Here is a 25,778-nt window from a genome sequence, read left to right as displayed (position 1 = left end):
CTAAATCAATTATGATGACATTATAGATATACGTGTTTGCTGAAACCAAACCAGAAAAAAAAAACTTTTAGTTATTAATTTTTTATTTAAATTTGAACTGATTTATTTTCATACTGTTTTTTAAAATGCAAATATATGTATAACAATGTTGTGTTGTGTTGTGTTATTAAAATGAGTTATTATGGAAATGTTGACTTTTATTTTCAATAAACTAAAAAAACGCTTATTTTTGAGGGCCTCATAATGATGTTGCGCCTCGGATCTCCAAAAGTATAAATGGGCCCTGTGGGGGGATACCAGTTGAGTAAATTTTATTTAAAAATAATAAGAGTCTTTTTTTGAATCTTGTTCTTTCTACATTGATCTTTCATATTGACCTATTTAGATTATAATTTTTGCCTTCGAGTGGCGCTGATGGTTACTAATTTGTTTACTTTCATGTACTGTATTTGTCGTGGTCGCGTGGAGATTGTTTCATATTTGTGTAAACCAATTTATGCAATCGTTCAATGAATATTAAGGATTCTAATTTTAATTTGAACCAAAGACCTCAATTTGGAAATCGATACCTAACTAATCCAGACCGCGTTTTTGAGCATAACGCTTGGTAAGTACGTTTGGTAGCTATTATTGGTATTCACGTGATAGAACTTATGTGGGTATTTAACTTCCATTTGTTGTATTAATGAATGGTAGAATGCCGTAACTAGGAGCAAAATACTAATTTAATGCGTTCCGTCAAGTTTTTGAGCCTGGGATGAAATAGTAATATGTCCCCTTTCAAGAGAACGAAATACTCTCTCTCTCTCTTTCTTTCATCCCCTCCACCTAGGAGGCGATCCGTTAATATAGGAAACTCCAATTCATTTGGTATCATCCATATCCTTTGGTCCAAAAGATCTAAAGACCTGAATTCGAATCCAATCTAGAATGCAAATAACTTTTATAAGGTTTGTAACCTGAGGGTGTGGTTGCTGGTCTCCTATTGAGGTGGTAGGATTTTTCTTCCTGCACAAGCAAACCAGCCGCACGAACACATTCTGTTAACGAACTATTTAATAAATATGTAATACAGAGGCATACACTCATGTCATGCTCTTAGTTGCTCTGAACCTTATAAGTCAAAAATTTTGATGTCTCACTGACATTTTTTAAAACTTATTGGCTCTTAAATATTTATCTGTAATTGTAGATGTTTTAAATTTCTTTCTGTTTTGCAGGGTTTTTGTAGGTTTGAGGATGCCACTGTTTTTACATGATATTTGAGTGTTTGTAATACTTTTTCTTTGTATTAATGCAAAATCAGTCATATTTTGCTGTAAAAACTGAAATTTAACTTTAGATTATTACTCTTCCATTTGATTGTTTAGATTATGTTCAAGAAACTAAGACTATAAAGTGAATGTATTATGTTTGAAAACTGCACGTCTTCTCAGATGGGTTTGCTGTTTTGCAGAAACAAAATCCTTGCCACCTCTACATGATACCAGTTGACATCTTCAGTTTAAAAAATATATAAAGGTTGATTGCATTTCTAGATTCAAACTAAGATTTTCTAAACAGTGTCATTGTCACTTGTGATTGTTTTGAAGAATCATCATCATCATCAAATTCCTGCCATGTACCCTCAAGGGGTGTACAGGATATGACAGTACTACATGAAAAAATTACATCATTATTAATTTCCTACCTACAATTTTCCTCCAAATCAGTCTGTTACTTGTCAAGACTCCAACATTATCAGATCTTATATTTCTATCGTCTAAGGCACTTTGTACCCTATCAATCCACCTATATCTTGGTCTTCCTCTGGGTCATTTTCCTGCCAACCTGGCAGAGAACACTTGTTTTGCTATCTTTCCTCTCCCATTCTATTTAAGTGACCATACCACCTGAGATTAGCTCTGGTAATGCATTCCTGGATGCTGACAATGTCAAGTTCTTTCCTAATATCCTCATATTTAATATGATATTACCATTGATGCCATCTGTTCATGCCTCTAATCTTTCTCAGGACTCTCATATCTGCGGTCTCTAGTCTTTGGTCAAGTGATTTACTTCTGACCCAGCTCTCAGATCCATAAGTTAAAACTGGTTTGAACACTGTCTTGTATACAGCTAATTTAGTGTTCCGACTAATTTCTCTCTTATTCCATATGAATTTATTCAATTGACTTCCCACCATACCAGCTTTGCTGATTCTGTTGTCTATTTCTTTATTTAATTTACCATCTTCAGTAAAAATCGTGCCTAAATAGCTGAAATGTTTTACTTGTTCCACAGGTTCTCCATTCACAACACAGTTGACATTTTCAATGATTCTGCCTATTTTCATTTGTCTTTGTCTTTTTATTGCTGACCTTCATACCATATCTATTACAACAGCTATTCAATTTAGTCAGAGAATCTTGCAGACTTGTAGCGGATTTATTTAGAAGTATAACATCATCCGCATAAAGCAAAGAGCTGAAGAAGTATCTTTAAAACAGTAATGGCTTCCATAAAAACAGTTAACTTATGAGACAAAGTTGATTATATTTCTTTTTTCTGTGTTTTCTGGCATGACATGGTTTATTTTTAAAATGTATCATCTACTTAATAGGTCATAGTTCTATTTTGTAGTCATTTCCCTCTTGCCACTCACACAGAATGCATTTGCAGTGCACCTGAGATGAGATTGCAGTGTTTTCCATTTGCTTAGGAAGAGTTCTGATCCCATATAGTACTTGAGGAAACCTTTCAAATAATGCTTTTAAATGAAGGTCAGTTTAACAGAAGATCAGAAGGAAATTAACAGGCATATAATGGTCCATCATAGTCTTCATTTTAGCTGAAATCCCATCCTCCCCACACATTCAAGTAAAATGTTTGCTGTTGAGTTTGATACTAAACTCATGAGGACACAAATATATAAATCAGAACACATGGCTTGAAATCAGTCAGTCTTGTTTTAAAGTTTCTTCAAAAATATTATCAGTCAGTCAGCTGAAAACATTCAAAGTTTTCTTGTATTTTTTTTTATTTTGATTTTTTTCTTGTATAAAATCCTCTAGTGTCTGAACTATAAAAGTCAATATCTTTAGTTATTTGTTACATAAACTGTTCCAAAATTCTTGATATGTACCTTCAGGGGATGTAAAGGAATGAAGTAATGCATAATTATGTAAAAAAAAAATTGTTTACATTATTACTATCATCCTATCAATGATATTGTTTCAAATTAATGTTACTTGTCAATACTCCAATACTGTCAGCACTTGCATTTTGTTTCTCTGACACCAATAGCAGCATCAGTCTATCTATGCCTTGGTGTTACGCTTGATCCTATTCTGACAATCTTTTCATCAAACACTATCAAACACTTCCTTTCATTCTTTAAGTGATCATATAACCTCAAACTTTCTTGAAGTCAGAACATTGTCATCTCCTAATACAGATTGTAATACTTAATTGCAGAGTGATTTTTTTTCAAAGTAAAATATGCAATTATTGGGAGACCTTGCAGCATCACAGGCTGAGAGTAGATATGGTGTCAGAGATGCATGTGTTGTCAGTATGAATATCTTCTACCTTTGGCATGTTGAAGATACAAATGCATATACATCATAATTCATATATGTAATGTAACTTTTTTTACCTTAAAGAAAATCTTCATATTTTTTCATTTGTTAAAGGAAAATTACACAAAAACAGGACTATTATTGTTTTCTTGACCTCTATGAAGTCACAACACTCATCATGGGAAATTGGCGTTAATCAGCACAGTCTTTTGTACAACTCCTTAAACTTATCCGCTGTTTGCACTCTAAGGCCATGCATTCTATATTCCTACCATTCTCTATGCAGAAAACTTACTTCTTACCCTTTTATGCACAATTTCCTTTTGCAACTTCAAGGATGTTCCCCCTTATCCCCTCCCCACCAGTGTTATTCCAGTAATACCCCTTCAACAACTTAAATATCCCAATCACAGTCCCCTTTGTCTTCTGTCTACCTAATTCTACAGTCGTCATGCCCTCAGTCTTTCTTCATAACCAGCATTATATAGTCCTAATATCCTTTTTTCTTATCAGTCCCCACACCCTCTTTAAGCTTACTTCATCCTCTTGAAATCCTGGACCAGATGTGAGAACATAGATACATGCATTGCTGTATCACGCTGTATGTACAGTATTTTTGAGTGTGTGTGGAAAACATTTTCAAGAACCAGAAACTGAAAAAATTGTGAAAATTTTGAAGAAGAATTTCTGTCAAAAAAAAGAAAAAAAAAACTATCGCAAAATGAGAAATTTGATTAAACTTGGGTATGATAAAAAGCATTATTATGTGGATAAGATATGCAATTAGCTGAACAAATTTATATTGGAAACATAACAGTTTCTATTAGTTGAAAATTTTCTTCTATTATTTTCTTCATTATAAGTATAGTAATTGCTCTAACACGTGAGTTTTTGTCTCCATAAATTCTACACAATGAATAAACAGTTTATGGTTTTTAATCTTATGCAAATAATTATTAGGCAGTTCATTGTTATAGTTTTTAATAAATTAAAGATGCCAAGAAATTATATTTTTGTTTAATCCTTTATTTAAGTGTAAGCAAACAAAGTTTATGCTTGAAGTATCTTTATGACTAGCCTACTTGTATAAAGAGTCTGACTTCACATTAATTGCCTTAGTATCCTATAATGAAAAGCACACATCATTTTGGGTGTGTATGTGAAGGGCTATTACCCTGACTTGTTTCAATCTTTATTGAGGTATGTTCAACTGCAGGAATACCACTCCAAAAATTTAGAGTGATCTTGATCTACAAGATCGCTCTAAATCTCACTGAATGACCCTAAAGGATCACGACTAAACTTATCACTTCTGACCTGAATCATTCCAGGAGGAAACTCAGTTGGGATTCCACACAGGCAAAAACCAGCCACCAAGCAGAACCTCTATACTGCCTGGGAAGCAAGCTACCATCAGTGGGAGCCAGACCCAGAAGAAATACCAAGGTTGAAATAATGCAGAAGTCATATATTTCTTATGTATAAGTAATGAAAAAAGGTGTAACACCTTATTATTAAAATACTCTTAGTATCCTATAATGAAAAGCACACATCATTTTGGGTGTGTATGTGAAGGGCTATTACCCTGACTTGTTTCAATCTTTATTGAGGTATGTTCAACTGCAGGAATACCACTCCAAAAATTTAGAGTGATCTTGATCTACAAGATCGCTCTAAATCTCACTGAATGACCCTAAAGGATCACGACTAAACTTATCACTTCTGACCTGAATCATTCCAGGAGGAAACTCAGTTGGGATTCCACACAGGCAAAAACCAGCCACCAAGCAGAACCTCTATACTGCCTGGGAAGCAAGCTACCATCAGTGGGAGCCAGACCCAGAAGAAATACCAAGGTTGAAATAATGCAGAAGTCATATATTTCTTATGTATAAGTAATGAAAAAAGGTGTAACACCTTATTATTAAAATACTCTGAATTAGAGCTAGTTCAAAGTGTTGTTGTTGTTTTTTTACTTGGTTGTAAATTAAATTAAACCTTTAATTTAATTTAATTTAAAAAAAACTTTAATTGAATTTATAACCATGGATTGTAGTGACTTTGTTTCTTCACTTCTCCCTCTGCTGAACCTTCCTTGGAACCATAGGAATGTTTCAAGAAAGGAGTTGCTATTCAATTCCCCATTTTGAAATTTTTCCACATCGGTCTGCTTGAGATTACCTGTTATTCAAGAAGTTTATTGTGGAATACTGTAGCAACTCCTTTCTTTTCTTTGATCACTGTCTGAATGTTTTTTTTTTTTTAATTTATGAAATTTATTTATTTTGTATGGGGTTCCTTTCCTCCCCATGCTGGCACAGATTCAAAGATAAAAACACCAAACCAGCATGACATGGCCTCCACTTCCTCCCCACATGCTTCGAAGATGACACACTGTTGAAACGACTCATACCTCATTATTCCCACCCCTGATCTTATCCCATCATATCCTTCTCCTTCCCCTAAAATTTCTATCTTTCACCTCCTTCCCAAAGAATTTTCTGCCTACCCTTAAATCCTAGGTTTTTAAAATTCACATACCTCTTGCCTCACTAATGATTCCCCCCCCCCATCTCTCTATCCCCACATCCCCTCCCCTTTCTGTCATACTTTAATTGCAGATAAATGTATATCTCCATATGATGGATGCTGCTGAATAAGAAGACAACCAGCAACATCCTACAAAAGTATGTCTAAATTATTCTTCCTATATATTCTTCATATATCTGTCTTTAAAACATCAGTAATGCCCTAAAATTGAGTAAAAAGCCAATGACATTATAAAAAACCGGTACTCCTAAACAGAAATAGGTTAAATAGCCATAAAAATAATAACTTATTACTCCTCTTTATTCCGCTCAGTATATCATGAGCTTCTTTCATGGAGAAGACAGAAAAACTGGTAACAACTAAAGAAAGAGCCATATGGCTTTATTTTGGCAATCTAAAATTACACGAGAGAAGGATATTAAAGATCCAACATTTTTTCAAAGCTGAATGCTTGTAGAAAACTTTGTAGTGTAGTAAGTTATATGTTAAGTAATTAATTCTTAATTAAGAAAGTTCTTACTACATCTCCTGCAATTCCCTTACTTAAACAAGATTTCAAGAATGCAATCACGCTGCCTTACATCAAGAATGTCACAGACAAAGTGGCTGCGTTGCTCCACAAGTACAATATAAAAGTGGCTTTTTTTACCTTTACAAAAAATATCAATAAATAAAAAATAAAAAAATAAAATTCCTACATTTCACCAAAACCTCCACATCACCCCATGAAAAAACCAGGTGTCTATGAGATTTGTTGCTTTTGTGTAGGCCAGACAGGAAGGTTGGAAGAGATCCACATGTCTGAACACGTAAAAGACATCAAAAAAAAAGAAGAGAACATAAATCATACCTGGCATTCCACACAACCACCACTACTGGCCATGTAGTGCTCTGGCAACAAATAAAAATGTCATATATTGATAATAACTGTTTCACAAGAAAATTTAAAGAAGCCTCACAAATGCTTAGGATCCCTACACAATGCAATAAAAATCAAGGCTTAATTTTGCTGTTTTAAGGATACTTTTGACATAAGACTGAGTGATATATGCACGTAAACACAAGAAAGATATTTAATTAACCATATATTTCGGTCTGGAAATAGCAGACCATCCTCAGTGGTATTACAAGAACAGTTTTAAAAAATACAAGCTAGAATACTAACAATAGATCGTTAAAAATAGAACACGCCACGTGATGTTATATCACTAAGTATGAAACGGAATATTTTGAAGTAGAGATATGATTGGAAAAAAAAAAATTAATGAGTAATCTTGACTAGACTTTCCCAGATTTTTGATATAGATATACAGTTATTGCGATTCAGGTTGGGACGATGGAGCAAGGCCTCCACGCTTTCCTTGAACAAACATTCAAACCTATAAGTCGAGGCGAGTTCTGGGCCACAGCATCTTTTGGTCCAGGACTCGCCTCTTGCATAGATCCCGTTACAGGTTTGAACGTTTGTTCAAGGAAAGCATGGAGGCCTTGCTCCATCGTCCCAACCTGAATATCGTAATGACTGTTTATCTATATCAGAAATCTGGGAAAGTCTAATCAGGATTACTCATTAATGGTTGTTTTTTTTTTTGTTTTTTTTTCAATCATGTCTCTACTTCAAAATATTCCATTTCATACTTAGTGATATAACATCACGTGCCATGTTCTATTTTTAATGATCTGTTGTTAGTATTCTAGCTTGTATTTTTTAAAACTGTTCTTGTAATACCACTGAGGATGGTCTGCTATTTTCAGACCGAAATATTTAGTTAATTAAATATCTTTCTTGTGTTTACGTGCATTAAGGCTTAATTTTAAATAAAGTGTGGTCTTCTTTCATCAAAAATTTAACTGCCACGGACTTAGGATATAGCACATGTGATACCACAGAATGTGATAGCAACAACTAGCAATATTCCAACATGCACACAGTAATGAATTTATCATTTGTATTCTGGTTTATCAATTATATTTAACAGTTGTGAAGTTATTAAAAACATCTAATATGTGTAATTAATTGTTAATAGTTTTTTGTTGTTTAAAACTTGTATGTACCACTACCCCTGATGATGTAAGTCTTATGACACACGAAACTTGTCAGATTTTAATTGCTTGTTTTTAATAAACTCCTTATTTATACCACAGTGTGGTCTCAATAATGAAAACTTCTCATAGAACTGCTTAACCACAAAAACCTATGTGTACACACCAAGGGAAGCTATTCAAAATATAGCATGTCAATGATATGTGTTTGGGCATATGATGAAAGAGGAAGAAATCTGATGAACACCTGAAGTTGTAGTCTTTAAAGAAAAAAAAAACTGTGCGGACAGACTGTTCCTAAGGGCAGATGGAGATGGAATGAGAGAGGAGGAGTTGGTTCTGTATATTATCGTAAAATATCTCACTTCCTTTGCTTTACATTTATCTTATTTTGTTTATTTATCTACGTTCTTACTTAAACTTATTCTTGCCCCCCTTTTTTCTGTGGTTAGTTAGACCTCGTGTTGTAAGTCTGTCTCACGTAACAGTCCCTGAGCAATCACACAATATCAATTAAGAAATTTATTTGATCTTAATGACTGTGCCACTTAATTGATCCTTTTATGTTTGAAAGTCAGGGCGAGAAGATAACAAAAAATAAGTTAATACTTCTATACAACAATATCTTTATATGCAAGTCGTGACTCGTTACTGTATTCTACTCCAGCAGGCTTGTTAATATTTTCAGGATAGTGCATTGGCTAAGAGAACCAGATAATTACAAAACAAAAACATATTTATTATCAACTTAAAGGATATGATACAAAGCACATAAACATTAAGAAAAGATTAACTTAATCAAAGGCAGTTTAACACACAAAATAACTTGCTATCTAAGCAACAGAGACTACAGTGCATTCACAGAAAACCTATTGTGCCTTGAAATAAAAGTGTCTTCTATGACACAACTTGGCTTACAAGCATGCATAAATATTCCAGGAGGGATTACAGTAACTTTCTTCCAACACATTCAATACTTAAATGATACTAATTCAGATATTATCACAAGCAACCTGTGAATTAGGCATACTTAATAATATATATCCTTCTGTTATTTCACATTCAATCTTACCCAGCAGTTAGCAAGTATCCTCTCTCAATCCTTTACGATTTTGAGTTACATTCACATAACATACTACAACAAAATAATGGCTTACTTGCTAACAATCTCTGGAGGAAAGTCCAACTTATATTCCGTAACACACACTGAGACTGGAACGTCTTCCGTCCGGTCTATCCTCAAGAGGTTTCCTTCGTCGGACGTGCTGAGGTTCTGGCGTAGCTACCCGGAGTCTGGAAAGAGCTGGCGGCAGGAAAAACGATTATTCTGGATTGATGGAAGGAGCTCCCGCAGACCTCACAGGTGAAGAGCCAAGCACGAGACCAAGGATCAAAAAGCCAAAAGTCCAGAACCACGTGCTGCATTGCCTTTTATTCCATTTTCAGTCCTTTGTTCTTAATTATGAGCATTCCAGGAATTAGCCAGAAGCAATGAAAGAATTGACGTCATCGCTGGCCACTTGACCTTACGATTTTGGTGGTATTCAGCACTAATCTGGCATAACTCCTATTAAGCTTTTACCAATTAGTCTAAAGTGCAGGTGCATTCTAACAGTAAATTATTCTTTTATATTTTTACATCTTACTAAGCACATTTTTTTCTTATAAATTCAGACAAAAAAATTTTAAAATCCTTAGCGAAAATTCTCTTAAAAAATTAATTTCTCGCGAGATTTTACATTGGGAGCTGGACAGTGAACAGATGTTGACCAATAGCAGCTTGTTTTTATTGCCTTGTTGGCAAAGATTGCAGCCATTTCAATGGAAAAGCATCCATTAAAATACCTCTAGCAGAGGCATAATGTATAATATACCTAATTCTTCTTGATGGAAGGAAATAGAATTTATATATACCTACTAAGAGATAATTATTTGAGATATAAGTAATGGAAGGGAATGGGTGCTAAAGTGCATGGATTTGGCGATACCATCAGAAGGGCAGTAAGCAAGGTGGCAACATTGCCTCCAATTGGGAAGAGTGATCATGCAGACTTTAACTGGGAGATTGCCAGTTGTGGAATTTTCATTTAAAAAGAGGAATATGTGTAATTACAAAGCAAAGGATCCAGCATAGAGCAATGCTGCAATGCCATGTCATAAGAATTTGAATGGAAAGATGTTAGCAGTTCATGGGAAATGGTCATTGGATGTTTGAAGAAAGTAGTAATTAGACTTTATATCCAGAATCTGGAGCATAAACCAGGCAGAAAATAGATGGGTGAATAGCATGAGAAGGTAAGGATTATACATTTTTTAGAAGCTCAGGTTGGTTGGTTCTTTGCATCCCTTAAAAACTTAGTAATCTAGAAAATTGTCTAGATAAGTTGTATTAAAGTGTGCAATATAGAGAATTAATAACAAAGTAAAGTTACAGAATACTTAAATTTGCTGCTTTAATACTAAATATTTTCTTAATATTGTTGTTATTAAATATTTTGGAAGAATTTCTTTTATTCCTGACATACCAGTATATAGCATAACTATATTTGAAGATATGACAGTATGAATGAATTCTTGTATGCTAATTAGGATTAAAAAAAAATTAGCATAAGGCATTCTGTCAACTATATATGTAGCAAGTAGGCTTCCTTGTTATATCATTCGACTGTATTACTGTGTTTCTTGATACAAAGTTAATATTTCCCTCTTACAAAATAATAAGTGAAATTTCTTTAATAAATTTAGTTTAATTCCCAAGTGTAAGCAAACAAAGTTTGCACCTGAAGTATCTTCAGGACTGAGGCAGCTTGTGGTAAAGATGGACCAAGCTTTCATCACTTTTTTCTTAGTATCTCCCATAATGCAAAACACATCTCCTTGCAGACATGTATAATGCTATGCAATAAGGGAAGGGTCACTACCCAGACTGGTTTTGACCTTTATTGAGGTCTCGTCAGTGGGAGCCAGACCCAGAGGTGGTGATACTAAGGTGGAAGTAATGGGGAAGTCATATTTACCGATATGAGCTGTCAAAAGGAGTGTCTCATCTTATTATTAGATTACTCTGGATTTAGAGGAAGATGTTGGAAGTTTCCCCCCCCCCCCTTGGTCCACCTTTACTATGAGTTGCCTCAGTCCTGAAGATACTTCAGATGCAAACTTGTTTGCTTACTGCTTACACACGGATAAAGCATTAAACTAAATTTATTGTAGTCTAACCAAGTGGAAAAATCTTTCAACATCTTTCTCTAAATTCAGGGTAATCTAATAATAAAGTGTGACACCTTTTGGCAACTCGTATTGTTAAGTTCTGAATTAAACAAAAATTAAATTAATTTACGTTTCCTTCAGACTTAACGTAAGCTTACATATTTGAATCAAATTTTGATGTACCAGAATATACTAGACTCTTGTAAATTTCACTAAAATATTACTAAGCTGAGAATCCTTCATTTAATATGTGATATTATAAAGTATTGTGAATTGCTGGACTGCTTAAGTGTTAAGTACTTATAAATTGCTGGGAGAAAGAGATAATCCGATTAAATAGAAATGGCCGGAATCGAAACACGTGCATCAAAGAGTACAGGTGTACCTTTTAGTAAGCAAGTAAGTCTCCCTCCCACTCATACGTGCAGAAGAGGACTAAGAATTCCATGTCTGGCATGCACTACTGGGTGATGTGAGGGTGACGCTGAGAAAAATGGGAGGAGTAATCAATGACGTGGAGTGAACATATGGTGCGCAATTTAAAAAGTCATGCAGCACCGACGAGGAGGGCTTGTTCGTTTGAGGCTGAGTTTTACTCTTACTCTTGTGTGGAGTTACGCTCCAGAGTTTTTTGGGCAGTTTTGCTGATGTGTATGGAGCCTCCTTGTGGCATCTCCTCATTCCCCACTAATTCGAGACAACGATGGAGGAATTTTGCCGTAGATTTCCCAACAACTTGCCAGTCGGCGACCAGCCCAGCAGAAGGTATTCACCGATGCTTATGGAGATGTCATTATGATGTTGAACGAGTTCACCAGAGAACAACATCTACCTATTTTCAGCGGCAGAAGTAAGTGCAGATTGAACCCTTGGAAGAATGCCTCAGGAAAAGCAGAAGGAACGTGGTGTCGGAAGTAATTGTCCAGATGAGATATGTAAGGTGGCCAGATAATTCCCCAGCAATTGGTAACGTACAGTCTATGTTTTATTATGTGTATATGTGTATTAGATGAATATATGTAAAATTTAGGAAGAACTCTAGAGAAAGTTTTCTTTGAATGATATAGTAATAATGAGAATCTTGAATATTTTGTTAAGTAAATTAATTGAGAGCACGTGCAGCCTAAGAATTGTCTTTTAATGATAGAAAAAGTTACGAGGAATTTGTGAGAAGAAATTGTATAAGAGCACACGAAGCTAGTTTAGTAATTCAGCTAATAATTGTCCTTAGTATTAATGAATAAGTGTGATTTTTTTTAGTGTAAATTGTAAGCCTTAATTGAAGTTCTTTGTCATGCATGCTAAGATAGATATGGAGAATCTAAGTAATTAGTGCTCAGTCATTAGCAATTGCAGATTAATTATTAAGAGTAGATTCATAGTATGTACTATGTTTCAATTGAATTAAATGTTTTGTTTCTTTTGTTTAACTGATGACTTGCCTGATTTTTTTTCTCGTTCTTCTGGTTCCTCGATTCTACACTATCTGTTAATCTAGGATGCGGGGTGGCGCAGTGAAAAATAAATTTTCCCTGAATCCGAAAAAGGAATCAGAACCAGTGTGAGACAAAGGAATAGATATCTGCCATTAGTAATTCCTTTGTCCCACAAACTACTAGCATCATTCTTGTAAGTATAGATCGGCCAAGAGATATATTGAAGTTAGTAATATTAAGAATAATCTAGAGGTAAAAATAAAAGAATATAAAGTATGAAATATAGAGTAAATTATAAGAATAAAATTAAGAGAGAAAAATTTTACAGTATAGGTAAATATGACTTCTCCATTACTTCCACCTTGGTCTGGCTCCCACTGATGAGACCTCAACACTACTTGCACTACTTTACCCCAGTCCTGAAGATACTTTCAGGCACAAACTTCGTTTGCTCACACTTGGATAAAGGATTAAACTAAACTTATTATGATGAGACCTCAATAAAGGTCAAAACTGGTCTGGGTAGTGGCCCTTACCTTATTAAATAGCATTATACATGTCTGCAAGGAGATATGTTTTGCATTATGGAAGATACTAAGACAAGGAGTGATGAAAGCTTGGTCCACCTTTACCACGAGTTGCCTCAGTCCTGAAGATACTTCAGGCGCAAACTTTGTTTGCTTACACTTTGATAAAGAACTAAATTTATTATAGTCTAACCAAGTGGAAGGTAAAAAAAAAACAACTTCTTTTCTTTCTCTATGCATGTGTATGAAATCTATAATTGCATGAAGTTATTCTGGCTGATGGTGAGAGGATTAAAAAAAAAAAAGTATTTTTTCTGAAACCAGTTCACTGTGGATAGGGGATAAATTGTTCAAGTATCATTACTAGATTTGAGCATTCACCCACTTTTTTTACTTTAATTATGGAGTTATTTGCAATTATACATGACTTTATGTTTTGTATTTGGTTTAAAGATGCATACTCGATATTTTGTTTAATGAATATTTTGCAAATTCTCTTTTAATCTCTTTGTTTCACTTTATTGATAAATACATGAGTAGTATTTTCAGGGATCATGTGGAATGGGATGAATCTCAAGAGAAACAGGCCAAAGAAAAAGTAGAAAAAAATTCTGTAAATTTAGTTCCAGATGAAAAACAAGGTATATGTTTTTCTAAATTAATTCTTTGAAATGATTTTTAATGAAAAGTTTATGTGTAATACTGTATACAAAAGTAAAAGCATATTTTGGAATGAGTATTCTTAGACACTCTTAACTGCATATCAATTTGTCTTGTTTATTTATTTTTTTATTGCTTCTAACCCTTGTATTTCTTTCTTTCTTTATTATTTTTTTTTGTATTCCATTTCATTTAAAAGATCCAACTCCTTATATTCCCTTATTTTAAAAAAAAAAAAAAATGGCTCACTTTCCCTTATATATTTCTTAGATGTATCTCATTTTCTCATAATTTACTTGGCTGTGTCAATGCACCATAATCTGCTGTGGATGTTATGTGTGTTCTTAGATTAGTTTGTCTGTTTTCCTTATGATAAAACCCTTGTACCTCCCTGTGAGACCATTTAACAGTCCTTCAGTTGGAAAGTACTTATTGTGTCATTAACGTGAGTCACCTCCATGTCTTTCTAACAAAGATCTGCTAACTATGCTGTGGAAACACTTTATTATTAAATATATATATATATATGTCCCTGTTATGTCGTTACTTTTCCTATAATAATTTACTTTCTTTATGAATTTACCTCTCTACAATGACTACAAGACTTACAAAATTTCCCTGACTCTAATATCTATATTACTTCTTACGTGTTCATTCTATAAGGAAAGCAAATTCTATATCTCTAGCCGATTCCTAATTTTACTCACATGCTTACCCTGACTGATAAAGGTTATTCCTTGCTAAAAGAAACGAATCCTCTTAATTTCTTTCTGGGGCCATCTCCTCTTCAGATATTAACAAATTTATTTTTTAAAGCTGTGCCAACCAATATCTTAGAATAGAGGGGACTCTTATTCAGGGAGACTTCCAGACTTTTGGTGCACATAAGTGAATAAATTTAGTGCTTAAACTCATAAATTAAACGCTTTACTGTGGCTAAGTAAATTCTGGTTTGCAGTCCTCTGTAACAACATGTTATACCTTTCTTTCAATTCCCCCCGCTATGGTTCAGATTAATGAGTGGTAGTTTTGATTCATATCACAGGCAAAACTCGGGTATAGAAGAAAAAACATATTTATTGGAATTTAAAGACATATACACTTAGACCAATCTCACTTTCAATTAGTTCAATGACATGCTAAATCAAACTGTATGAAACTGATTAATACTCTAATGCATGAACAATAAATCCTTCTTTTGAGTTAGAGATTAAACACACATAATATACACATTATATACTTCTAATCAATATTCTACCTACTATGTTAGTCTTGCACATTAAACTAGTCACAATCATCTATGATCATTCCAGACAATTTTTCTTATAGACATTAGCCACTGCTAAATAATCACTTAAAGTTCTGAAATACTGTCCATACTCAGTTATTACACTACAATGATCTTTTCCCTTTTACTGACTGGGTAATTATACAACAAAATCTGTACTTTACTATTTCTTGGGGCAGGATCTCCAGGTCCATCTGAACTGTTCTTCTTTGTTTGAATTACCTCTCGATACTTCCATAAGCCTGCATCCACATGGTGGGTCACTATGGTCATCAGATTAAGCTATGCTCTGCACCTGGTGTTGTTCCCGCGTCTATTCGCAATCTGTTTTGGGCCATCCTCGCTTCTACTGCCGGTTCATAGGATACGTCCGCAATATTATTCTGTCAGAACTTTCATCGAAGGAGCAAAGACAGCATATGCCAACATCTCATGCTTTAGTAGTGGCAGAAATTCAGACATCGAAGGGAAAGGCGCACCATCCGATATTGTACTATCGCCAAGAAACACCATCAGGAACTTCTGGTCCATGGGAGAAGTCGAATCATCATCCAGCAAAATAGGTGAAAAAAGCCTTGAGAAAGGGGGTGCAAACCCTTTTTATTCTCCCTTCACTTCCCCCCTTTTTAGCACCCTGTTACTAGCTGCAATAGCGCCTTCTTACTTTCTGCGATCTTTTCCTGCCCACTACTTTCTTCATCTGCGGGAATTTTGGCACATCGCGAGATCTCTAGCAGCGTCTTCCGGGAAACGAATGTGCGTCGCTTTCCAAGATTGCCAATGCCTCAGGCCCGCCTGTGACCTTTGGAATATTGTTTACATCTAATTTACCCATTCATTGTATACATGATGCATTCATATAATACCAATTTATACACAAAGTTCTTTACATGGTCTTACAATTCTACTAAAAGGAGGTAATTCTATTTCTGTTTAAGTTAGTACTTTATTTCTTCTGCTCGAGTACAAGTTTTTTCTCTCAGCTGATTTTTCTGCCTTGTTAAATCCTGAATGAATTGTTTCTTTTTTAAAGTTCTTCTTTCAGGATGTAACATCCCTTTATTATATTTTTGTAGTGGTAGTAATGCCAGGCAAGATGATCAAATTAGACTTCAGCTCCTCCTCCTCCAACAGAAGAGATTTAACAAATTTGTTCTTCAGAATAAGTGCTGAAGCTGAAAGAAACCAAATAATCTTGTAACCAAATATTTGGTAGGAAATAATAATAATAGGTTAGGGAAGTTGATGATGGGATCATACAGACTGTATGATTTGCTTTGACTAGCAACAAGCTGTCTGATTATCTTTATGATCATAGATGGGGATATATATACTCATTTGAGGTAGCATGAACATTACAAAAATATGTTACAAGAATTTGTTGACAAAAGTAAAAACGACAAAAAGTAAATCCCAAAAAGATTTTAACATGTAATCCTAGAGGAACATGGAATAGGGGATGACCAAGAAGAAGATGGACTAAGTCTGGAACAGGCCACATGGCCTATAGTCTGAATAGGAAGATGATGTCGACTATAATATCCATAAGTAATGGATCTGGCTATGTTTGAGGTAGGAATGTCACTGTTGGATAGCAAGCTGGGAATAGATGATCTCCTTAGTATATGCGTGTTGGATCCTACTTGTTCTTAATCTATACTTTGGATCCGACATGATTACAATTACGATGTTCTTAACTAATTGATAAGTTGTGAGTTGATTTCTAATTCAAATATAGAGAAAATTTATATTTAAAGACTGCGCCACTCTATATCTGAATTAGTTCAAGAATTGAAGAAAAATCAACCTTCAACTATTTCTCCTTAAAATATATACTGGCCGAGTATATTTGACTTATTTAATTTACCCACTTTGGTTCGAATATTTTATGAATGGTGCAGTAAAAGAGATTCAGGCAAAATACAACTTTAGATAAACAAAAACAAACATTTAATTTTAAAATCACAAATTTTACACTTAAGTTTAAATCAGTAATTAAGATATCACAAACATTTTAACTCCTCAGGTAAATTCAATCATTCAACTCATACAATGGTAAATCTGTTGTCTCTATAATACAGTCTTCTCACAGTTCCTTAAGTTCCAAATACAACAAAAATTGCAGTAATACCTCTTCACAAACAAACACTTTTAAATATACACTTTAGCTAACTTCCTCAATAGTTACTGTTAATATAAGGAAATTCTAGGATGAAACTCGCACACTTCTCTGTATAGAAATATTAATGGTTGGAATAATCTTACCGATAATCTTCTATCTTCATCTACTTATACATATACACTTTTTATAACTGTAAACACTTTAAACAGTAAACGGCACTCATTAAAATAATTCTTCTAAGCAATAACTGAATTAATCATCGGTCACAATACACATAAACAAACGCTGTTGCATAAAGTACTACTGATCACTCATGAAATAGGGCAACACAATAATTCCTTAACTTTAGGTTTTATATGCATGGTTGTTCACTCTTCCGGCATTCAATTAATTCTTCGACACTACAATTCTAAACACAGCTATCGGTATACTTCAACTTTACAGCTCTACTATTCTTTAGTAACTTCGTGCTTTGCTTCAAGGTTCTGTGCGTCCTTGAAAGGTCGGCCCTGAAATTAAATCTCAATTCAAGTATTGCTAGTATATTTAGTAGTCCCTCAGCTGTCTTCCATAGCTATAATTGTTATTCTAAAACTTATTAGCTAATCACCTCTCGACTAGTAGACTTTATTAGCTGCTTGAGTGACTTGCCGACTCCTATTATCGCACTGTGATTCCCGAATGCTCCGATTCCAACCTAATGCCAATCTCTCTTATAAATCTCTAATGCTCTCCCTTTTCCAGCGTTCCTCGCTTTTTATATCCGTTTTTCCCGCCTAAATTCTTCTCGTGATCTCTTTAACTAATTCCTTTTTAGTAAACTTTCAGCTTTCTCCCCATGTTCTGTTCCAAAAACGTGCTCGCTCGCTTACATACGTTTCCATGACAACACAACAAAATATAATAAAATTGAGCTATTACATAACGTTAAACTTTACAAACAGGAATAAATAGAGAATATTTACATTTCAAATAATGCGCAGTTAAATTATCAAATACAAGTTCTTATAATATTAACATAATAATAATTAAAATAGCTTAATAATATTTAATACAGTCTTTTCATTATTAATACATATGTCTTGATTAAATAATTAAATATTAGACAAAATTAAAGTAGATATATGAATATTAATTTGTAAAATAAGTTGTTTACATTAAATAATATTTACAAGTCTAGCCTTTGTGATGGAAGATCATGTTGGATTCTGAAGCAAATAATAATTACTCTAATCTCTACATAATCAGAATCCAACATGTGTATATATGCTGTTTTTGTTTTGCATATATACTGTGTATGTGTGTGTGTTATTATTATCATTATCTGAGACCTCTAGGGACTCAAGGATTCATTGAGGGAGGCCAGAAATCACCCACACCAACTGTCATACCTTCTCTTGAATTCATTCACATTAATGCACTCACTACCCTAAAGGTAAACTATTCCACTCATTCTCTGCTCTGTAAGAGAAAAACCTGGCTCCAACCCCTTTCTTGATTGTGATCAAACTTAACTTCCATGGATGCCCCCCTCCCCCAATGTTCTCACCACACCTTCCATATAATGAAAAATTTCATGAGATGATATCTTATAACAACCATTCAGAGGTTTATAGACCTCTATCATGTCGCCCCTCTTTCTCCTCTTAACCAGGTTTTGCAATCCACATGTTCACAATCTGTCCTCATAATCTAACTCCCATAATCTGAATATAATTTTTGTAACTCTTCTTTGTGCCCTTTCCACAGCTTCTTTATCCCCTTGGAACCCAGGTACCTGAATTACTGTGCATAGATTTGGTCTCATGGCCTTATAAAAAGGTGAAATGAAGATCAAGGCCTTATAAAGAGGTGAAATGACTTCCTTATCCTTACATGTCAGGGTTTGTTTCAACATCTCAATTATCCTCTGATTTATATTTGAAACTTTTGCTGTGTGACCCTTGAACTTCAAATTCCAATCCAAATTCCAATAGCCTCATCAGTTTTTTGTACCATAACCCCCACTAATATAATATGCCACTGGAAATCCAATTCATGCCGTAGTGCATAACTTTACATGTGCAGAGGCTTAAGTGCTGTGAGGACATCATATTGGAGGCTTAATGGTTTGTATACAGCACTCAGAAAGGATTACAACAGAATTTAATACTTCCTATATATTTCGTCTCAGTAAATGAGACATCTTCAGGGATTACAAAAAAAAACTAATGTAACATAAAAACAAATAACACACAATACTAAGCCCAACCACATGGGTAACACTAAAGTCCTATCTAGGTGGAGCGCCCTCTAAGGGCAGTTATAGGTGACCTGGAATGTAAAGTGGGACCTCAGGTGATAAGCGTTTCCCAAATCTTAGGAAGCTTAATACAACCATATTTGTTGAGATTCAGTTGATTTCTGAGAGCTGCTGCTGATTCTAAGAATAGTCTCTCTTTTTTGAATTTGCTGTAGTGGAGCATGGTGGTTTTTTCCCATGAGATCCTGTGGGTTGTATCTAAGACATGGTCAGCCAGGCCTGACTGACCATAGTCATGTTTGCAAATGTATGACTTATGTTCCTCCAGGCATGGCTGATCTGCCTGTCTGTCCAAAGTACATCAGTTTACAGGAACAGGGTACTTTACAGACTCCAGGCACTGAGAGAGGAGGGAGCTGATCTTTTGTAGAGCGGATAGGGGTAGCAAGTTTGCAGTGGGGCTTAAATGCTGTGTGTGTAGGTTGTACTTTTTTAAAATCTTGGCTATTTTTTGGATGTGCCATGGTAAGGTATGGTGATGGCATTTCTAAACTCTTTCTGAAGAGAAGACCGAGGAAAGGGGAGGACTTGATTATTTTTTTTAATACTATGATCGCTGTAGCCATTAGAGAGGAAAGTGTTGTAATATGTGGTCAAGCTCAGTTGTAAGGGCGGTTCCACTGGAACAAAGATTGTGGGCTCTCTTGGTAAGAGTTTTAATAATGCCATATTGTTGAGCGGGGTGGTGGTGGGAGAGTTTGTGAATGTATCTGCCTGTGTGCGTGGGTTTTCTATATACAGTGAAGGAAAGTGTACAGTCGGGAAGGCATGTAACTAAGGTGTCTAGGAAGGGTAAACAATTGTTCTTTTCCATTGTAAACTGGATTTTTGGATGTAGGCTGTTGAGGTGACTGAGGAAAGAGTCTAGTGTTTCTGGGCCATGAGGCCAAATAGAGAACACATCATCTACATATCTTAGTCAGATAAAAGGTTTGAGAGGGCTAAGCCTATGGCTCATTTTTCAAATTCTTCCATATAAAAATTGGCAAGAGGGGGTGAGAGTGGGGAACCCATGGCAGTTCTGTCTATCTGCTTGTAGATTTTGTTCTTCCAAGAAAAATAACCAGAATTGATGGCAAAGAAAAAGAGATCTAAGATGTCAGAAGGAAAAACGTTTTTTAAGAGTTTTAAGGTATCAATTAAGGGAATATTGGTAAACAATGAGGAGATGTCAAAGCTTACCAATATGTCTGTGTTATTTAAGGTTAAATTTTCTATGAGGGTTTTAAAATGGGTAGAGTTTTTTTATATAGGATGTGGAAAGTCCAGTGAGGGGGGGGGTCAGAGAGCTGGCCTGCTGTTTTGACAGCTTGTAGCAAACAATTGTTCTTTTCCTTTTTCATTGTAAACTGGATTCTTGGATGTAGGCTGTTGAGGTGACTGAGGAAAGAGTCTAGTGTGTCTGGGCCATGAACCCAAATAGAGAGCACATCATCATCTACATATCTTAGCCAGATAGAAGATTTGAGAGGGGCTGAGTCTATGGCTCGTAAACCATATATTCGGAGTGGATGGGGACGGAAAGGTTTGAGTTTTTTCGTGATTTCTGGGGGCCAGGAAGACACTTTTTTAAGTAAGTTTTTTAATTTTTTGACTTGTGTTTTTGTGGGGTTGTGTTCTAGCAGGGTGTAGGTAGTGATTTCAGAGGATAATCCTCATTTTCCGATTGTATTCCGTGGTATTAAGAATGACTGTGGCATTACCCTTATTTGCTCTGGTGATGACAATACTTTTTTCTTTTCGTAATTTCATGAGTGCAGTGTGTTGGGCGGACGATAAATTAATTTTTGGAGGCGGAGACTGGGCAAGGATGTTGGTGCCTAAAAGAAATATTTAGGAAGTATTAAATTCTGTTTTAATCCTTTCTGAGTGCTGTATACAATTCATTAAGCCGCCAATATGAAGCATAACTTTACACTTACTAACATTAAACTGACAGCCATTTTCTTTTATCCAAATTTCCAGCCTGTTCAAATCATTTTGTAAGTGCTGGATATTAGTAGCATCCCTGATTGCCCTGCTATCTTCTCATCATTGGCAAACATTTGCACATCTGATGTGTTAGATTCTTCCTGATGTCATTACTGTATAGATTAAAAAAATAATGGCCCAAGGATTGAACTCCAAGGTACACCACTGGTCACCTTAAATCTGGCAGATTCACATCCACACTACATCTCAGATCATTGCTTCATCAAGCTGCAACTTTCATTATCTTTGGAAGCATCCAAATTGAAAGATCCAGGTTACATAATAAACACTTGGGCTTTAATAACTAACCTCACTCACTTGAAAGGGGACACAGAACCAACGAAAACATGGTGGCCCCTACCTAAAATCAAAATAAAATCCGTTATGCAGATCTGCAGTCATCAGAAAAATCAACAGAGGAACATTAGAATCCGACAACTTGAAGAACATCTGAAATATCTTCCAGGCCTTGAAAACCAATATCTTCCAGAAGAAAGCCTTGAATATCATTCAGCCCTCCAAGCCATGCAAAGACACTTAGAATTATCTGCAAAAGGTGCCTTGCTTAGATCGTAGCATACACAAATAAATCTTTCAGATATCTGAACTCTGTAAAGGAGGTCAAGGCATGATTTCCCTTGAAAATAAGAGATTCGATCCTTCAGGATAGTCTTCCTCCTAAAGACATTTTATTCCAATCATACTTATGTAATAACCAACTTCAATTAAATCATGAAATCATCCACCAGAGGACTTACTATTATTGTTATTATTATTGTTCCAGGCAACTCCAAGGAGTCGACAGACTCATCGAGGGAGGCCCTAACATCATGTCAAGAACAACTATTCGACATTGACACAGTTTCTATCATACCTTGCCTTGAACTCATTCATGGTCGTAGCACCCACAACAGACTCTGGAAGCTTATTCCACTCATTCACCTCTCTCCAAGTAAAAAACCTAGCTCTAACACCCTTGTCAACCACACTCTTGCCCAGCTTCCATGCATGGCCCCTAGTCCTCCCACCACCAGTCATATTTTCAAAAATATCTTCTGGTTCAATCTTATAGAAACCCTTCAGTAATTTGAATGTCTCAATCATATCACTCCTCCTTCGCCTATCGTCCAATCTCTGCGACCCACAAATCTTCAACCTATTCTCATAAGGTTCATTCCACAGACCTTCTATCATCTTGGTCACTTGTCTCTGGATCCTCTCCACTTCCTCCCCATCACGAAGAAACCCTGGTGCCCATAACTGGGCACAGTAGTCCAGATGGGGTCTTATCAAGGCTTGATACAGAGGAACAACAACTTATTTGTCTCTGCATGTTAAAGTATTTTTCAGAAGCCAAGTGATTTGATGAGCTGATTTAGTCACTTTTGCAATGTGCCCCCTAAACTTCAATTCCCTATCCACCAACACTCCCAAATCCCTGGCCTCATCAATCTCCTGGAGTACGGTTCCACCAATGTGATATATTGCTGCTATTCTTTTCACCCCAAAGTGCATAACCTTACACTTTGCCACATTAAATTGACATCCATTTTTCCTAGCCCAGTCCTCCAAACTATCCAAATCATCCTGTAAAATTTTGACATCCTGTGCACTCACAATTGCTCTACCCAACTTTGCATCATCAGCAAACAAGTGAACACTTCCTCTCAAATCCTTTCCCATATCATTGATGAACAAATTGAAAAGCAGTGGTCCAAGAACAGAGCCCTGCGGCACACCACTAGTCACAAGCCATCTTTTAGACTCCACTCCTGCATAAACCACTCTCTGGTATCTCTCCTTCAACCACCCTCCTATCCATCTCACCAACCCTATATCTATCTCCATCTGCTCCAGTTTACTGATTAGGGTTCCATGTGGTATCCTGTCAAAGGCCTTGGCAAGGTCCAGTAGTATCACTGTAAACCCATTACCCCTATCCAGTTCAGCCGTCACTGTGTTATAAAACGTGAGCAAGTTACTGAGGCATGATCTACCCTTCACAAAACCATGTTGTCCCCCATACAATATCCCATTTTCATCTATCCAATCCTGTATTCTTTTCTTGACTAATTTCTCTAAGACCTTGACAATGATTCCTGATATGCTAATTGGTCGGTAATTTACAACAGCAGTCTTGGATCCACCTTTATGCAGTGTAACTATTTTCCCCTCTTTCCACCCCCTCGGGACTAACTCAGACCCGAGACTCAAATTAAACAAAATGGTCAAGGGTACTGACAGTTCTTTAGCTGCTTCTCGTATGACACGAGCTTACACTTTCCACAATCCTCCGAATGGCCAGTTCTGCACCATCATCTCCTAAACTATCTCATTTTTACAGAGATGTTCTATAGCGGTGGAAAAATACAGAACTTCATCACACATTGACAGGATCAGCAGAGTCAGCTGTACTTACAGAACCACTATTTTCAAACAGAAATATAACAAGTCTCGCAACTGGCCGGCCCTTTCTTTTCTCCTACATGAAACTGAGCAGGAATAAGAATCATAGGAGACTTACTGACCAGACCCTAAAGTGGAAAACATTCACATGCTTACCAGTGAAAAATCCAAAATCTGAAAAGCAATATCAACAGATGCAAGCTGCTATTATAAAAGCCTATCCAAATATCGCTACACCTCCGTGTAGTTTCTAGAAGGAATCCGTATTCCTTCTAGAATTTCAATTCTTCCCTCCAACTACAAGAAAATATACCACCTCGTCATATCAGTGCCTGCAACTTCGCCCTTCATTTTTTTCATCCTTAACTGTCTCATTTACAAGGCCTCACATGCCACCCAGTTTTCAGTGGGATCTCATAAAAATTGAGGTGTGCCAAACCAGATTCCGACATACAGTGGAGGCTATGGCATAACATCTTGCCAACTCTTTCTACAATAAGCTCTACAAATTTCAACTTAGAGAAATGGATCTGTGTCTATTCTGCGAAGTTTCAGGTACCTTGAACACACATCTAACCTGTCCCGCAAACAAAGCAATGATCGCCTATGCCCTGAATACTGTCTCTAGTACCTGTAACTACACACACAGCCAAGAAGACTACCTGAATTTAGTCCATACAGAAGAAAAAAGACACCAAATATGCAATTTCCTCTTCATCTGTGCTAAGGCCATCATCTACAGCTTCTACCTAAAGCACACAAGAAACAACAACCATCCATCCATCGCCGAATCGGCACAAATTCTCATGCATAGCCTACGTTGGAAACTACAAAGCAAGCTTTAACTGGAACTTGATTACTACAAAGAAACAAGAACTGTCGTGAAATTCATAGAGGAGTGGAATCCAACTGGTACCCTGTTCTGGATTACCGATGACATTACACTTCATCTGAAAGATAAGTAAGCATGAAATCGAACTGTAATGTTGATTCATGTATTGTATTTTCTATTGCATATCTGAAAGGAAAATCTTTCTTTCTCTGTAATATATATACTTATAATATGTAAATAGTCCTTTTGTTGCCTATCTTCTAATGTATATTTTATCAAGTTAAATAAAACTATATATATATATATACAGGGTGTTCGGGATAAATTTGACATATTTATAATTAATTATATTTTTCCGTAAGTTACATGTATTAACACACACTTCTCTTCATTTAAAAGTTTGGAACCTTCTTCATTCATATACAAGATGTCAGAAAGGATGGATAGCTGGAACCCACCCGAATCATGGAAGAGAATAACTTGTATCATGATGATTCGTGCCCGCCATCAAAATAAGGATATTACGACTGCTGCCCAATGCTCCCTGAATACAGTAAAAACAATCAGGCATGAACTAGAGACTTGCAATGGTGACTACGAGGATGTAGCAAGAAGAAAGATCGCTAGCAGACGATCTGATTGCGTTCGTACAGCAGAATTCCTCGCAAATCTGCAGGAACAGGTGTTGAAGAACCCTGGCATTGGAATTCGGGCTTTGTTCGTGGAGTTGCTAACTGTAGTCAAGCCCTGGATAACAAGGGTAGCCAATGGTAGGCCGTATGTATGGCAGCAGGATTCGGCCCCTTGCCACACCTCTGGGAAAAGTCAAAAATGGTTGTCTGAAAATTTCTACGACTTCACCAGTCCAAAT

The 25,778-nt window shown here is 35.7% G+C and overlaps 1 protein-coding gene across 5 annotated transcripts in view; it reads left to right on the top strand.

The window, feature by feature from the left end:
• Positions 1 to 439: 439 nt before the first annotated feature.
• The window catches only part of Mettl2 (methyltransferase-like protein), a 195,838-nt gene continuing 170,499 nt past the window's right edge, over positions 440 to 25,778 (top strand). For 4 of the 5 annotated variants that reach the window (XR_016549219.1, XR_016549218.1, XM_090402287.1 and 1 more), the window contains exons 1-2: positions 440 to 607; positions 13,867 to 13,967. Coding sequence is in view for 3 of the 5 variants with exons in the window: in XM_090402287.1 (XP_090258413.1) it covers positions 510 to 607; positions 13,867 to 13,967 (199 nt within the window). In the remaining 2 variants the exon portion in view is untranslated. The remainder of the gene's footprint in view (positions 608 to 13,866; positions 13,968 to 25,778) is intronic. The other variant, XM_090402286.1, reaches the window with a different exon arrangement.

The sequence above is a fragment of the Typopeltis vanoorti genome, chromosome 13 (assembly GCF_054136105.1).
Source record: "Typopeltis vanoorti isolate ZY-2024b chromosome 13, IOZ_Tvanoo_1.0, whole genome shotgun sequence".
NCBI classification, from domain to species: Eukaryota; Metazoa; Arthropoda; class Arachnida; order Uropygi; family Thelyphonidae; genus Typopeltis; species Typopeltis vanoorti.
The sequence above is the reverse complement of the archived record's forward strand: the minus strand, read 5'-3'. Positions and strand labels throughout refer to the sequence as shown.